We start from the raw sequence: 15,759 nt of genomic DNA, 5'->3' as shown, positions 1-15,759 counted from the left end.
TTGCTTAATGAACAATATTTTCTTAATGAAGCAATTCTAAACAACTTTTAATGTGAGCTCAAATTTCTCTAATGAAAAGTTACTTCAACCCACTAATATTCTATTCAAACACCTGAATAAGAATCAAGAGATGCTATCTGAAATAACTTTACATAAGTTCATCTGCTCGGTTATATGAATGTTCTTTTCAATAATATACCAATGTTGATTGTGCATTATTTTTAGTGTTGACATCCCTTTTAATTGCTAAGACGTTAGTCCAAATTTATTGAAACTAATTCTAAACTATTTAAATTGAGAAATATGATTTGTATAATAAACTATATATATGGTAATTAAAAAGAAACAGAAAAGGAAAGAAAATTATGAGACGTGGTAACTTATATAAAAGAGAAATAAAAAAATTATTTTAATAAAAAGTATTGTATAAATTGATCTTTTTTATTTACATATACACCTCTTTACAAAATTTACAATTTTAATGTCTACTTCTTGATCTTTAATATAAGACACTTTTAATATAATTACACCACTGAAAATGATTAATGTAGTTGACTTTTAAAAATATTTTATCAATATATATACCAAATTAACTTTCATTCTTAATGACTTTTAAATTATATTCTCACTACCTATTAATATAAAAACACAATACTTATAATAGACTAGACCAGAAAAATAAATATAAAGTTATGTAGAAATTATAGAATATCCTATTAAAAGTATCAATGATTTCTTTCAAAATTTGTCTTATATTAAGTACCTAGGAAGTATTTTCAATAGATTTCTTTAGAAACACTTATGGTGGAAGTAAATAAGAAAACAAATAGAATAATTTAAAAAAAAAATAGTTTATGGGCAAGTTAAAATCACTTTTGAAGAATTTAATATGATTTTTTTTAAAAGTTAAAAATTTACTTTTCTTCAATTTTTTAAAATACTTGAAAGAATATATAAACATAGGTTAAGTATCGAAATAGAACATCACTTTTGTATCAGTGTGATTCCGAACGCATTATTTCTAGGGTTTGGGCCAAATGATATTATAGTCTTCTTAAGAGGAAAAAAAAAGTATTGGAAAATCAAAGACAAAAGATGGAAATAAAGTAAACAAAAATGCTTTAAAAAGGATATAATATAATTTTAGATTTTTTTTCCTTTTTTATGTACACATTGTTCTTCATTGCCTTCGTCTTTGAATGCCACCACTTAACCTTTCTTATGAGAGTACCAACTCATTACACTGTCACCATTTTCAAATAATATTAAAACTGTGTGACTTCTAAAAGTGAAAGCTAATCTTAGAAAAATAGCCCATTCCATGTGTTAACTATATTTGTGCATTATATATATTTTTTACATATATAATTTTTTTCTTAGAAAATTATATACTTTTATCTCCTTGATTATGCTATTACTATTTTTTACTTTCTTTTTCCTAAGTAAGACGTCCTATTAGAAAATCCTTAAATAAAAATATATTATTTAATAAAAATAAAAATAATAGTATTTAAAATAATTTATATTATTAATAATAAATGAAATTAATTTTTAAATTAATACTTAATATTAATTAGATTATAAATCAATCATTATAAAGACTAATTTAACCTTGATAAAATATAAAAAGAGTTTATTAATTTTAGACATCAATAATTTTTTTGATTTATAAAATAATATATAATTTAATTAATATATAATAATTAATAATTTTTTATTTTTTAAATTAATTTTTATTTAATAATTTTCTTGTAACTTTGTAATATTTAATGAGAAATTAAGAGATTAATCAGAATATTTCAATTTTCTATTTTAATTGGGATTATAAAATTATATTTGTATTTTGGCCTTTAAAAACAGCCTTTTAGTTAGGGTCAGCTTATAAAATCTAGCAATAAAATGAATTAGAAACACTTTTGTCTCTTTGGAAACTTTCTTTTGACAGTTAGGTTAGGTTCATTGATTTATTTATACTTTTTTGAGTCATTTTTTTATGGATAAATAATAATATTTAAATGGAACATTATGATGTTCCAGTCCATGTATAAAGATATATACCAAAAACATAAATGAATAGAGATATTCAGGATGTCACATTCCTAAAATCTATCTGTTTTCAGCATAAACCTATACGTACATTGTAACCCTAACAGAGAAACAAGTTCTATGTATACACTATCATAAGATACCTACATTATCTGCAGTACCTTTCTATGTACTTGCATGTCCCTTGGAGCTAAAACTTTTTTCTAATATAAGCTTAATCCATATTCCCGGTTTTCAATGTTCTTTATCACTAATAATTACTCTTTTTTTTTTGTATTATTATGTTTACTGTTCTTCACACAAACACTTCTACAAATTCCTTTTTTGCTCAATTTCATGAACTTGTGTAAAATTAAATCTAATTTCATATTTTCTTTTCATAAATATTAAAAAATATCTACTGCAGTGTGTATTTCTAAATAAATCAAAGGATTTTTCATTTTTAAATAGATCGATAAATATAAAATTTTAATATTTTCAACACTTAATTAACATTTTTTAATAGTATGAAGATTTGTCTTTTCTACTGAATATTTTTTTTTTCTATTACAAAAAATTACTCAAGAGTATAAGTATATTAAATTTTAATTATTTGTTATTAACAAATGAATAAATTAAATTAAAATGAAATACTTTAAAATATCTCAATTATACATAAACTATCGACGATCAATCTACACTCCAAAAAAGGTCCAAACCCAACCTCTTTACCTAGTTATATTTAGGGAATCGAAACTGCATAAAATCATCTAGGAGAAATAAGAAAACTCATGACACCACCCTAAAAACTTTATACCCACCAAAAATAAATCAATTGGGGAACGATACTTGTAACAAATTATATTAATTTAAATTAGAGCGAGGATTTTATTTCTCCAATGCATTTTTGTTCTTTATTTTTTTTCCTTCTCTCTTATAATAAAGTCTATTATAACGTGTCGATATCCAGGGTAGAAAAAATGAGATGAGTGTAGAAAGAACATTTTTGGTTGATTTTAGGGAATAATAGTAAAGAATTATATCTATTTAAAATACGTTAATAAGTTTAGGTTTAGGGTTTAATAAGTCGTTTTGAGGATCTGATCTCCACAAATATTCTTTGTTATTTTTTTTTTCCTTCTCTCTTATCAGGTGTATTATGAGTGCTCGAACTTGGGGGAAAAAATGGGAACGTGTTGAAAGAACATTTTGAAAATATATTGGTACACCCCAAAAGGAGAAATCGGTAAGGAGACTATGGCAGAAGAAGAGAAAGAGAGACATAGATGTTTACAAAAGTTGCTTTGTCTGCCAATTGAAGTTACTGGAAGTGAAAATGATGAACGATGATGGCGAAAAAATAATAGTTAATTAGTCGTCGACATGTGAAAGCATTGACCTTAGTGAATGAAATGATTTCCACTTGACCCAGGGAATGTTTGTGGGTCCCATCTTGGAAACACCCAAACAATGTGGGCTCCTCAGAATTTTCTTCATTCTTTGCATTGCACATACTATGATTAAATTCAGGTAATGGATCACACAGGACATCATTACTCATGACTCATGGAATAAACCATATAATATGTTCTGCCTCTTCCAACTAAAATAACCAGCAAATGGTTGTCCATTGATGGTATTATTAGGTTAATTAGTGTTTGGTTGGGGCAGGTAATCAAGTTTTCAAGCTTCATTTGAACAACTTAATTTATTAAATATATGTTGACCCGTGCTGTTCAAATGCATGCGCTTAACTAATAAATACATAATTACAGATCAAGCTTGCATTACAAATCAGCTAAAATACTCCTTTTGTTTCTCTTTTTCAGTTTTCATTTTATATTTATTCTTCCGAATAATTCCACCAAGTGCTTTCATAGTTGGAAGAATCTCGGATGTGATAATTTAGATATCAAAGCTGACACCCACTAGTTTTTGCAGACACTGATAGAAATAGTAATAGAAATAGGAAAGATCACACAAACCACTATCACAACACAACCAATCCAATACATGTATAATTATGGTTACAAACTTGAGTATCTGAGTCTTTCCTTAATCATCAAAAGTCATTTCGACCAAATCTTTGAAAGCATGCATACATCAATAAAGGTCATATCATATATCTCTACTCCTGACAGAAGAATTCATGAATACAGGCTATTGCATGACCTGGACTAAATTAGACCCTATATTCACCTCTTCTTCTATCTACCTCTCTAAATGGAAAAACAACCAAGATGAGCTATAAAATCCTCACATTGTTCCGATAGAAACGTAGTAGTAATGTATACAAAACAGAGTAACCAGATGTATCCTATTGTTAGCGTTCTGAACAACTCAAACAAATAGATCATAGTGATTCACGTGAGAAAGGATAGAAAGAAAAGAGTGAAGATAAAGAAAACAATGCTGGTTTTATCCATGTCCGTTCCTTAATTACCATGATGACCCTTCACCGATGATTCCAGTCCAGTATCCAGTTGGATTATTTCCTTGTTCTTTATTGTGTTCCACTTCAACACCTGCAGAAAGGTGCTTGATGTCTCCGAAAGGGAACAAAAGCCTCCCGCCACCACCGTTCTCTTGAACCCCATGTGATCTATTTCCAAACCCATCAACTGAAAAGCTAAGGTTTGGTTTAATTTCTTGCATGGGATAGTTGGGTGTGTAAAGTGAATCTGAGCTTGTCATGAAGGGATTAGGAGCATAAGGATTCAAACCCCTGGACACCATGCCATAAGGTGGTGAAAGAGAAGAAGGGCTATGGTGGTGACCAGTATTATTCTCACCACCAATTTCAAGTTTTGGCATCTCACCATATGGAGACATGCCATGATACTTGTCCATAGCTGCAGGAAAAGCCAAATTAAGGTCATGGACTCCTTGCATTTTAGGGTTTTGGGAAGAAATAGCCGAGACTGATGAGAGGCTTGGTGGATTCAAGTCAGGAACCTTTGATGAGGTGGCCTTCTTGTTCTTCCTGGAGCCACCTCCAACGGGAACGTTTCTGAGAGAACCACCTTCTGTCCAATACCTTCTACAAGTCTTGCAGAAGTATCTTGGTTGTGTGAGGCTGTAATTGTTGTAATAACAGAACTTTGTGTTGGTTGAACTGCACCTTGGACAATTCAACTGCTCTTGTGGTCTTGCTTTCTTCTCTAACGATGCCTGTGCGCATGAATTGGGACCTATTTCTTCCATGTCTCCTCACTGGCTCAACCTCCTAACAAACGCAAAAGAGGCTATAAGTACGTATGTTCTTGCCTGACAAAAAGAATTTCTAGAGCACGACATCGTAATTTCATTACACAAAAACAGGAATGAGTAAACTTAACGAATCAATAATGATAACAAATTAGAAATCCTTTTTAACCCTGCTATATATATTTGACAATAATTATCACACGAGGAAGAAGGTAAAGAAGGGCAAAAGTTAAAGCAGTTGCAGCGCTTTTTGTGTTTAGGATCTGATCGTAACCTTTTTTGGTAGAAAAGGAGAAGATAGGAGACCAATATACGGTGGACTTTGCACCTCATGCCATGAATACCTTCTCCTTGATATAGCTAGAAATTTAAAACAAAGATTCAAACAAATCTTAAATCTAATAGAACCTCATGCTCGTGTGAGCTTTAAGGCAAACTAAAGCTCGGAATGAACAGCTCAAACTTGGTGCATTAAGCAAAAGACATGAGAAAAAACCAACCATCCTGGTTGCCGAGTGAACGGTAGCCATGAATAGTTCAGAGAGAAAAGACAAAGAAAAGCAACGAAGATGATATGAGAGAGAGAAAGAGTTCACCTTGTTTGTCTGCAGCTGCGCTTTAGTGCAAGAAAGAATGTTTTAGTTTGGTTGTGGGATGGCTTTATCTGCTGGCTTATTACTTTATGGACGATGAAAATCGAAAAACAAAATAAAGTTTGAGAAGAAATGTGTCAGTTTTGACTATACTTGCAATTCCTCTTCTTTAATGATGTTTTAGCCTTTAGGACTCCCTCTAATTTTTGAATGTCTACAATTTCCTTTTCCTTTCCTATTAATTCCAAGTTTATCTCTTTTTGTCTGCTTTTGTTTAATTTTATGTGGTGGAATAATGAGTATGTAGTGTGGTCATCGGTGGATTTTTTCCTTTTTTAAAGATATAGATCTTCACTAATGCTTCAATTGTCAAACCTTCTTTTTCTCTAATCTAGGACCACCTTTCAACAGATGTGATTTTCAGGTTCATCAAAGAGATTAATGTATTTGAATGTTTTTATTCAGGTCTTTCTTTAATTATCAGAGAAGTTTTTGCTGAAATTAATAAACTTTCTTCATGTTTTCGTATGTACATACTGGGATTTTATTGAAAATCTCAAATGATTAAAGATAAAATATATATAAGTAAGTTTAAATCTTATTTTATAAATCAAATTTATAAAGTTTGAATATTCTAATAATAAATTTATTAATTTTTAGTCACAAATTATATATAAATATATAGTTTTATACATTATAAATTTTGACATAATATATATAATAATATATATAAGTAGGTTCAAAACTTTTATAAAGTTAAATATTCTAACAAAAAAAATTTAATTTTACATCACTCATTCTTAATATTGAATTATTTATAAATATATAATTTTACATATCTCGACATAAATATAAATATTAAAGATAAAAATACTATAAATATATTAAATTTTACATACCAATTAAGAATAAAATATATAAATGATTACTGACATCACATTAAATTAATTAATTTTATAAGTTTTTAAGTTTAAAATTTCATTTTCTTAATAGAATGCAATCAATCGAATCTCTTCTAAGGTCATTTCTCAACTTCATTTTTTTTCTTTTATCTTGTCTATGCTATTTTCAAATGCTTCAGTGTTCATTTAACTCGACAACTTTTCTGACCTGATCAATTAACAACTAAAAAATGTGCTGAAACAAAAGTTGCAAACTTAATTAACCACTAAGCAACATAGGATGGTCATAAGTCCATGACAACATAGCCAGAAAAAGCGATATATTTTATAGTTTATCAACTATAGTTGTTAAACTATAGTATAATTAAAGGATCTGTTGGTTAAACATGAGAATAAATATGTGATGATACCTAATGAAAAATCTACATCTGATGGAGATTGGGAATTGTAAATAATAGTTATCTCACTGTTAGTCACCTCGAAAGTATGTGACAAGAACATAATTGTTAAGAGATAGATTGAAATAAAAGAGATAAAGTAATTGCTCAAGTAGTATCACTCATGAATCAATGTAAGTGTATATTCCTTCTTAATTGATTGGATGAGAGTGTGTGAGAATCATATTATATGTGAACATTATTGTATTGTAGGTGTTCAATTGTACGTTTATTCATGTTTTAATTTACAAATATATCTTCTTAATTATTTATATTTTATTTTTGTACTCACTTGTTATCTTTTTAATTTCTCTTCTTCTTCTGAATACCGAATAAACTTTTTAAAGTAAGAAATTATCAGCATTCAATGTAATAATTACTATGCATAAATTAAAGCTTTCGTATCATTTGGCACGATGGTGGACTAACACGATGGAAATGAATAAAACAAATTTAGAAATGCTCAGAATGTTGACTCAAAATACGTATTTCATTTATCTTATTTTGGTATGCTCATTTTAAAAAATACACATATTTCCTTAAATAAATTAAGCCGAACATATATACCCAAAGTGTTTCGAAGTATCTTTTGGAGAAATCAATTCTTTTTGTCTACATTCTATAATTTATCAACTCCAGTTCCCCACATCAAGTGTCTTTAGTCTCTTAGATACCTTTGTAAACAACCCTCCCTCCCCTTCAAAGAAAAGGGAAAAGTATATTTAGAACCCTTTATTTATTTCAAAGTAAATATATAGGAAATAGAAAGGAAGATAACTGCTACAAGATTAAAAAGAGAGAGTTTAATTTACATGTAATATGCTAGAATAAAAAATGACTTTTGAAAAGTTATTTAATCAATGAATTTAGTATTTATAATAAGGAGGAGCATAAAAGTTATGCAAAATAAATATAAAATATTTTATATTATTTAACTAATTAAGTGTAAATCTTATCTTATAAATTAATTTTTATTAAATTAATTTTGTAAAATTAAATTAAATTAAAATTTAATTTTTAATATAAAGAGTTATTTAAAATTTATCCTAACAATAATTTATTACATTTATTACTATCAATCACTTATATCACGTCACAGTTGGACGTTCTCCATATTAAATTAAATTTAAAGTTTATTTTTCAATAATTTACATTAGAAATACATACACTCTAGTTACACTAAAAAAAATTACTACGTTTTTGTATTTATACCGGAAAGAAGACATAGGAAAATAGTAGGATTTTCTCTTTTTCATATAAGAACTTTTCCCGTGAATTGACATAAAAAGGGGGTGGGGAGATATACTTTTTAATACATTAAAAAACTAAAATAAGATAGAGTAAAAGTTTAATTTTTATATATTAAATTTATTTTATAATTTATATAAAATATTTATTATTATTATTATTATTATTATATCTAAACAACACCTTTAACGGCTAATCTAAGTTTATAACTTTTTGTTCGTCAGTATTCGACTTTTAATCAAAATAATAAATCACAATTATATATTTTGTAACTACACTTTAACAAACATCTCAATTTTCAAAATTTTAGAAGGGTATTGTGGGTTGGTCCGCGCCACATAGGTCCGTTCCGTGTTTGGTCTGTCTCGTGTTTGGCCAGCAAAATGTGGATCGGGTTGACTCGTTTCGTAAAAAATGTGAGCTCATTTCGTTGACCGTCCTACATAAGAGATAATCTGCGAGTCTGTAGACCAGTTCGCATAAAAAAAATATTTTAAAATTAATAATTATTTTTTATCATTGTAAAAATATAACGCTGTGAAAATTTAAATGTTAAATTTTTATAATATTTTTCTAAAAAAACCAATAAATGGTTTACATTTAAGCGAAATAACCCATTTAATCAACTCTAACAATTATTAGTTGAATCCAATTAACTTTTTTAATCTTCAAAAATTAATTTAAGTTAAATTAACTCATTCTTGAACGTTTCATCATTATTCAATCTAAACAACAATAATTAATAGCCTACCTAAATAAAAATAAGTTGATACACTTTAATGCTATAAGATGCTCTCGGAGCTAACATTTATTTTGCCTTCTCAGTCACTTATGGATTGTTTAAGATAGAAGAAATAAGAGAAAGAGAAAAAATGTAACAAAAGTGAAAGCAATATATATTATCTTATCTTCACTTTTGTTAAGATGGGTCACGTGACACATGTGTGTCCTGGCATTTTTATATAGGTGGGAGTACCTTTATTAATTCCATTAATTTAATTTTTTATTGTGGATAAAAAAAAATAGAAGATTGAAAAAAAACTTTTATTAATTTTTTTATTATAAAAATAATAATAATTTGAAAGATTGAAAAAGAAAAAATATATATTTTCACCATTTTTATTTGTATGTTGAAACGAGTGAAAATAAACTGTTTGATGTGATAATTTAAATCATTGAAACTTCCTGATAAAGCTAGTTTTAACATTTTCTAACAATTTTTAATGGTAAAAAATGGTTTTTTTAACGATATTTTTATTTTAAATATTTTTTTTCTCATTATATTTCTTCTATCACCATTACTTGGTAGATGGAAGAAGACTAGAGGAAAAAAGATCATATAACTATTTTTTAAGAAAAATGAAAAATAACTTTAAGAAATGGATAAAACCTGTTGTACTAATTCTTATCTGTGTCCTTTTCACTTTAAATCAATTAAATTACATAATTTTTAAAATAATTTCTCTCTTTTTTTTAGGGAGATTCCATCTTAATGAAATATAAACACAATTTATAAATAAAGATAAATTTCACCATCTTTAAATTCACAGTTATTTCTTAACATATTATAACAAAAGTTTGTATTTTCTAAAATTTTGGCAGAGATCATTATCTCTAATTAATATGATTATTAACCTCTGTTATACTAACTGATTAAATATTTAATTAATTTCTTACTTCTTATTTTCTGGGATTATTTTATTTTATTTCAACTATATTCTCTTTATACTCTTCGCTGGAAAAAAAAAAGAGTACATATTCTCTTTTATTGACGTGACTCCTTTTTGCTTTTTGTTAGATTACTGTACAAATGACGACATTCTACTTTAGTTTTTCACTTAAATAACAGATTTGTTTTTATCGGCAAATTATGTCAAACAAATGCATATTGTTAACTAGAGGAGAGGAAAAATTTATCAAAACATCTTCTTCATTTGTTAGATATCAAAACACCTAAAATTATTCTTGAATTTCGAGAGAAAATTACCTCAATCATCATTATATAACTTAATCATATTATACGAGCTCATAAGTATATATTCTCAATATAATCTCATAATATAAAATATATCATGTATAAGTATTTATATATAACACAATATAGTATATATAATATCTCAAAACAAATGGATCTATAAATAAAAATATATTTTAAATAATATTTTTTCAAAAGAAATCATAAAGAAACTCTTTGCCATTAAGGTATACATATAAAGTTAAATTATGCATGTTGATTCATAAAACAGTCCTTTCTGTTTAACTATGAATGCACGATTATCATAATTATAAAGTACAGTATGTAAAAACAAAGTTCAATCAGTGGTACACAAATTTAAACATAAATTAATAAATCAATATAATTAACATAATTATTTTACTATTCTTCTTCATAGAGTCAAACACAATTATGCGCATTCTTAGTTAATTCCAACATATTGATCGTGATTTTTATTATGATGAAGGAAATGTTAGTTTCTGAAACAAAATGTAAACAATCCAAAAAAGCATCATTTATGTATGTGTCTACAAAAGTTAACCATTACAAAATACAAGCATCATGTTTATAAATGGTGATATTTGATTTTTTTTTTAAATTTAATATTTAACGTTGAACTATTGAAATAATAGGAATCGGAACCATGACAGAAGAAATTTTGAATAATAGATAAATTTTGAAATTAATTGAGAAATAAAGAATAAAAGGTATATTAAAAATGCGGTAAGACAAGGTGATCCATTGTCTCCTTTACTTTTCTGTCTAGCAGAGAAAGTTCTTAGTAGAGGTCTCTCTAAGCTTGTGAATGATAAGAAGATTTTAAATATGGCCAGTCGGCAAGGGTATCTCACTCCCTCTCATATTTTGTATGCTGATGACATATTTATTTTTTGTAGGGGATATTAAGTCTCTTAGAAATTTGAGTTCTTTTCTTAAAACATATAGTGATTTTTCTGGTCAATATATTAATAACTCTAAAAGTAGTTTCTTCACCATGGATAATTCTCCAAGATTTGTCACCAAAATTCAAAATATTCTTTCCTGTAGTCATGGTTGTTTGCCTTTCAATTATTTAGGAGTGCCTATCTTTGTTGGTGCTCCAAAGTGTCGGTTTCTTCAATCTTTGGCTGATAAAGTTAAATTGAAGCTAGCATCTTGGAAAGGTAATTCTCTTAGCATGATGGGTCGAATTCAGTTGGTCAATACAGTGATTACTGGATCTCTAGCTTATAGTTTTAATATGTATAAGTGGCCTGTTTCACTTATTAAGCAAGTTGAGCAGTGGTGTCAGAATTTTATTTGGACTGGTAATATTCTGAAAAAAGGTATTGCTACCATTAATTGGGGGAAAATTTGTTCACCTCTTGAGGATGGAGGCTTGAATATTATTAATCTTCATCATGAAAATAATGCATATCTTCTTAAGCTTGCTTGGAACTTTGCTTATAGCGACAAACCTTGGTCTTTACTCTTGAAAGCCAGGGTTCTTAAATCAAAGTATGAATTTAGAACCGTTTATAGATCTTCCTCTCTCTGGCCTGGAATTAAGCAATTTTATTCTACCATACTTGACTATACTTCTTGGACTGTTGGTACAAGTTCTTTTATTAATTTCTAGAATGATAAATGGTGCTCTACTACTTCTTTAGCAAATATTACAGGGTTATCTGATGGTGTTAGCATTCCGGATACAGTCTCTCAATTTTGGACAGGTTGTGATTGGAATATTCCCTTCTCTTTACAGCATATGCCTCTTTTTTTTAATCATATCATGATTAGAGAGAAACAGGATATTCCTAATTGGATTCTAAATGAGTCTGGTCGTTTCACTCTTAAATCACTCTTAAATCACTTTTTTCTTGGAACCAGGAGTTCCAGGTGGTTGGGGTAAATTTATTTGGTCTTCATCTATTCCGCCTTCCAAAACTCTAGTACTCTGGAAAAATTTTCATGGGCGACTTCCTACAGATCAACATATTCAGAATAAGGGTTTGCATATATGTTCTATGTGTTCGCTTTGTGAAAAGCAAGAGGAATCTATTCAACATCTATTTTTTGAATGTCCTACCGCATTGCATATTTGGAGTTGGGTATGACAAATTTTTCTTATTTCTCATTTCTCTAATAAGGATGATCTACTTTCTTTTATTAAGAGTGCTGGTAGTCCTTTGGTTAAATTGATTAAGCTTGCGGTGATAACCTTTTCTATATGGATGATATGGCGTATGAGGAATTATGCTAGATTTCAGGATAAGATTGAGGTTTCTAAGGCTATTTCGATAATTAAATATTTAACTTGTCTAGTGGGAAATTCCTCTAAAGCTTCAATGAAGAATGATATGTTGGACTTCAACGTGATTAAGTTTTTCGGTATTAAGATTCGTAGTGGTAAAGTTCTTCGTCCTCTTCCTATTAGATGGGAATTTCCTTCACTAGGCTGGGTCAAAATTAATATTGATGGGGCTGCTAAGGGGTATCCTGGTCTTGCTACTTGTGGAGGTATTTTTCGTGGGAGTATGGGAGAATTTATTGGTGCTTTTTCAGCGTTTTTTGAAGTTCAAACTGCTTTGGTTGCTAAGTTTTATGGAGTTATACATGCTATGGAGGAAGCTCAAAAAATGGGACTTACTAATGTCTGGCTTGAATGTGATTCTGCCTTGGTTTGTGCTGCGTTTACTGCTAGGACTAATGTTCCGTGAATGCTTCAGAATCGATGGAATACTTGTCTTAATTTTTGTGGGACAATCAAGTTTAGGGTAACTCATATTTTTCGTGAAGGGAATGCGTGTGCTGATAAGTTGGCTAATTTAGGATTTATTCATAGAGAATCATTTAATTGGTATAATAGACTCTCAGCTAGTCTGTTCTTAGAATTCTTTATGAATAGGTATAATCTATATATTTATCGTTTGTGTTAACATATGAGTTTTGGTCTAGTCCCCCATATTTTTGTTTTTTTTTTTATTTTTTGTTTTTTTTAATAATATTTTTTTTCATGGAAAAAAAATAATTAATAATTAAGATAGAAATAGGTTAGTAATATATGTGAAGTGTTAGTGGATGTTGGTGAAGAAAAGTAATAGTTATAATTATACATCCTAAAATTGGTTTATGAGAAATGATTAAGTCCAAAAGAAAAGAGAGAAAGATGAGAGAAGTTTCCAACAGCCGACAAGAGGGGACAAAAAGAAGCAAGAGTGGGTCCTCAGAGATGATGGATTTATTTAATATTTAATAGATAATAATAAGTTTATGTAATAAAATGTTGATAAAATATGTATTATTAGTCTAAAGTTATAAATGTAATAATATGTGAGTTATGATGGGTGGAAGGTGTGTGTCACTTCACTGTCACTTTCTTCACTACTTTCTTTTTCTTTTTCATGTGATCACCGAATCTCACTCACTATTCACATTTCAATTACTTTAGTGCTTTCTCGCTCAAACTATTATACTTCCACACCTTATTTGTAACTCCTTCAAAAAAATCATTTATGCAAATTCACTGAAATTTTAATATGAAAACATTTATGTATATTTTTAATTTATAAAATTTCATTTCGTTTATTTTAATTTTGTTGTTCTAGTAACCAGCTTATAAAATAAGTTTTTCAAAACAAATTTAGTTTTTAATAACAGCTTATAAGTTTTTTGTTAATAATTTGGCACAGCAAACGACAAAAAAGGGAAAAAAATGTAAATGTTGACAATTCTATAAAGCTGCTTTAGTTTTGTGTGATTTCGAGACAAACGTGAAAGAAAAGAAAACAGAAGAAAACAAGAAAAAAGAGAATGAAGTGATTTTTTTTGTTTATAAAAATAAATAAAAAAGTTATAGTTAATACCATTCATAATTCATGCTACCTATATGATCTACTTATATATAAATCCTATATTGTCGTAAATAGTTAAATACTCGATATTAAATAATCGGTTCAAATAGATATTAATGAGTGCTTTTTATAATTGATTAAAATATTAATATTTATAATATTTTTGTATTAATTTATCATATGTAATTCTTTTAAAAGTTGTTGAGGTTTATGATAATTTAAGTATATTTTTCTCCTTATTTTTTTTTACGTATTTTAAAAATAAAATTGTTACTAAGTTTCAATTATTATCTCAATTAATTTGAATTTGTGATAGGAACATTAATATTATATATACATATGGAAAAATATTTTAAAATAAATCTTCTTTTCTTTAGTTCTTGGAGGTTTTGTTTTGGCAGTTTATATTACTTAAAATTTAAGTCAATAATAATTTAAATATAATTTTCCCTCTTAATCCTTTAAAATTCTTTCTAAAAATAAAATTGTAAGAGAGTTTTCAGCTTCAAATTAAATAAAACTTCATATATAATAATTATATAATGATTGATCTTAATAATATTAGGAATTTGAAATGGAAACATTGTTAATTCATATAATCCATTGTTATCTTATTTATTTCAATCATAAAATTTACTAAGATTTTTTTAAAATTTGAATTTATCTTTCTACACAACTCTATTAAAAATAACCTAAAATGGCATAAATAATTTCTAAAAAATATAGGCATGATAAAAAGAAATAAATGTTTGTAAACTTTTAATAAACATTTTCATTTTCATTATTTTTAACACTTTTTCTACAGTTGCGTTTTTAACACTATTTCATTCTAAATTTATAACTTGTTAAGATGAAATATTTTAGAAGATAATTTATTTATAAAGAATTTAAAATATTTTATAACAAAATAGTTTTAAATGAAAATTATTAAAATAATTAAAATTTGAATTTTTTAAATTTTACTTTAAAAGTAACAATTTAAAATTCTCTATGTTGAATGTCAGTTTATTTTTTTCTGATGTCGGCAAAGTTTAAAGTATTAAATTTTGTTATTATTAAAAAAAAATCATTAACATGTGTCAATATTATTTTCCAACTACCGTTAGTTAATTTTTTTTTTGTAATATCAACAGTGTTTGTTAATTGATGTTAAACATAACATTTTTTAACATCAAGTGAGAATATTCTAAGTTGATGCTAATTATGGTGATTTTCTGCTAACATCAATGAAAAGGTATGTTAGAATTAGCTTTCGATCAGCATTAATTAAAGATTTATAAAGCTTTATCAGAACTATTTTCTATCCATGTTAGTAATAGTCATAGTGTTTTTTTTTTATCAATACCAATAATATTAATTATTGTTTGACATAAGCTTGGGTTATTTAGTTGACGTTGTTAGAGATTATCTTTAAATTAACAGATTATCTTTTAATTTATAAAATTATTGTAGTAGTTTATTCGTTATTTTTTAGTTGATGTTTGTTAAGATTTTTAAATTAATATTGATGAAAATATT

The 15,759-nt window shown here is 27.2% G+C and overlaps 1 protein-coding gene across 3 annotated transcripts; it reads right to left on the bottom strand.

The window, feature by feature from the left end:
* Positions 1-4,013: 4,013 nt before the first annotated feature.
* On the bottom strand, positions 4,014-6,025 carry LOC137831922 (dof zinc finger protein DOF2.5-like). 3 transcript variants are annotated; one of them, XM_068639828.1, is made up of 2 exons: positions 5,829-6,025; positions 4,014-5,251 (listed from the first exon to the last, which is right to left on the bottom strand). In XM_068639828.1, exon 2 carries the CDS (start codon positions 5,227-5,229, stop codon positions 4,465-4,467), a length of 765 nt encoding a protein of 254 aa, XP_068495929.1. In that variant the 5' UTR covers positions 5,230-5,251; positions 5,829-6,025; the 3' UTR covers positions 4,014-4,464. The 3 variants fall into 3 exon arrangements, with proteins under 3 accessions (XP_068495929.1, XP_068495931.1, XP_068495932.1); XM_068639830.1 differs by having other exon boundaries at positions 5,507-5,839; XM_068639831.1 differs by having other exon boundaries at positions 5,733-5,839.
* Between the last annotated feature and the right edge of the window lie 9,734 nt (positions 6,026-15,759).

Source organism: Phaseolus vulgaris, chromosome 6, assembly GCF_000499845.2.
Source record: "Phaseolus vulgaris cultivar G19833 chromosome 6, P. vulgaris v2.0, whole genome shotgun sequence".
NCBI lineage: Eukaryota > Viridiplantae > Streptophyta > Magnoliopsida > Fabales > Fabaceae > Phaseolus > Phaseolus vulgaris.
The sequence above is the reverse complement of the archived record's forward strand: the minus strand, read 5'-3'. Positions and strand labels throughout refer to the sequence as shown.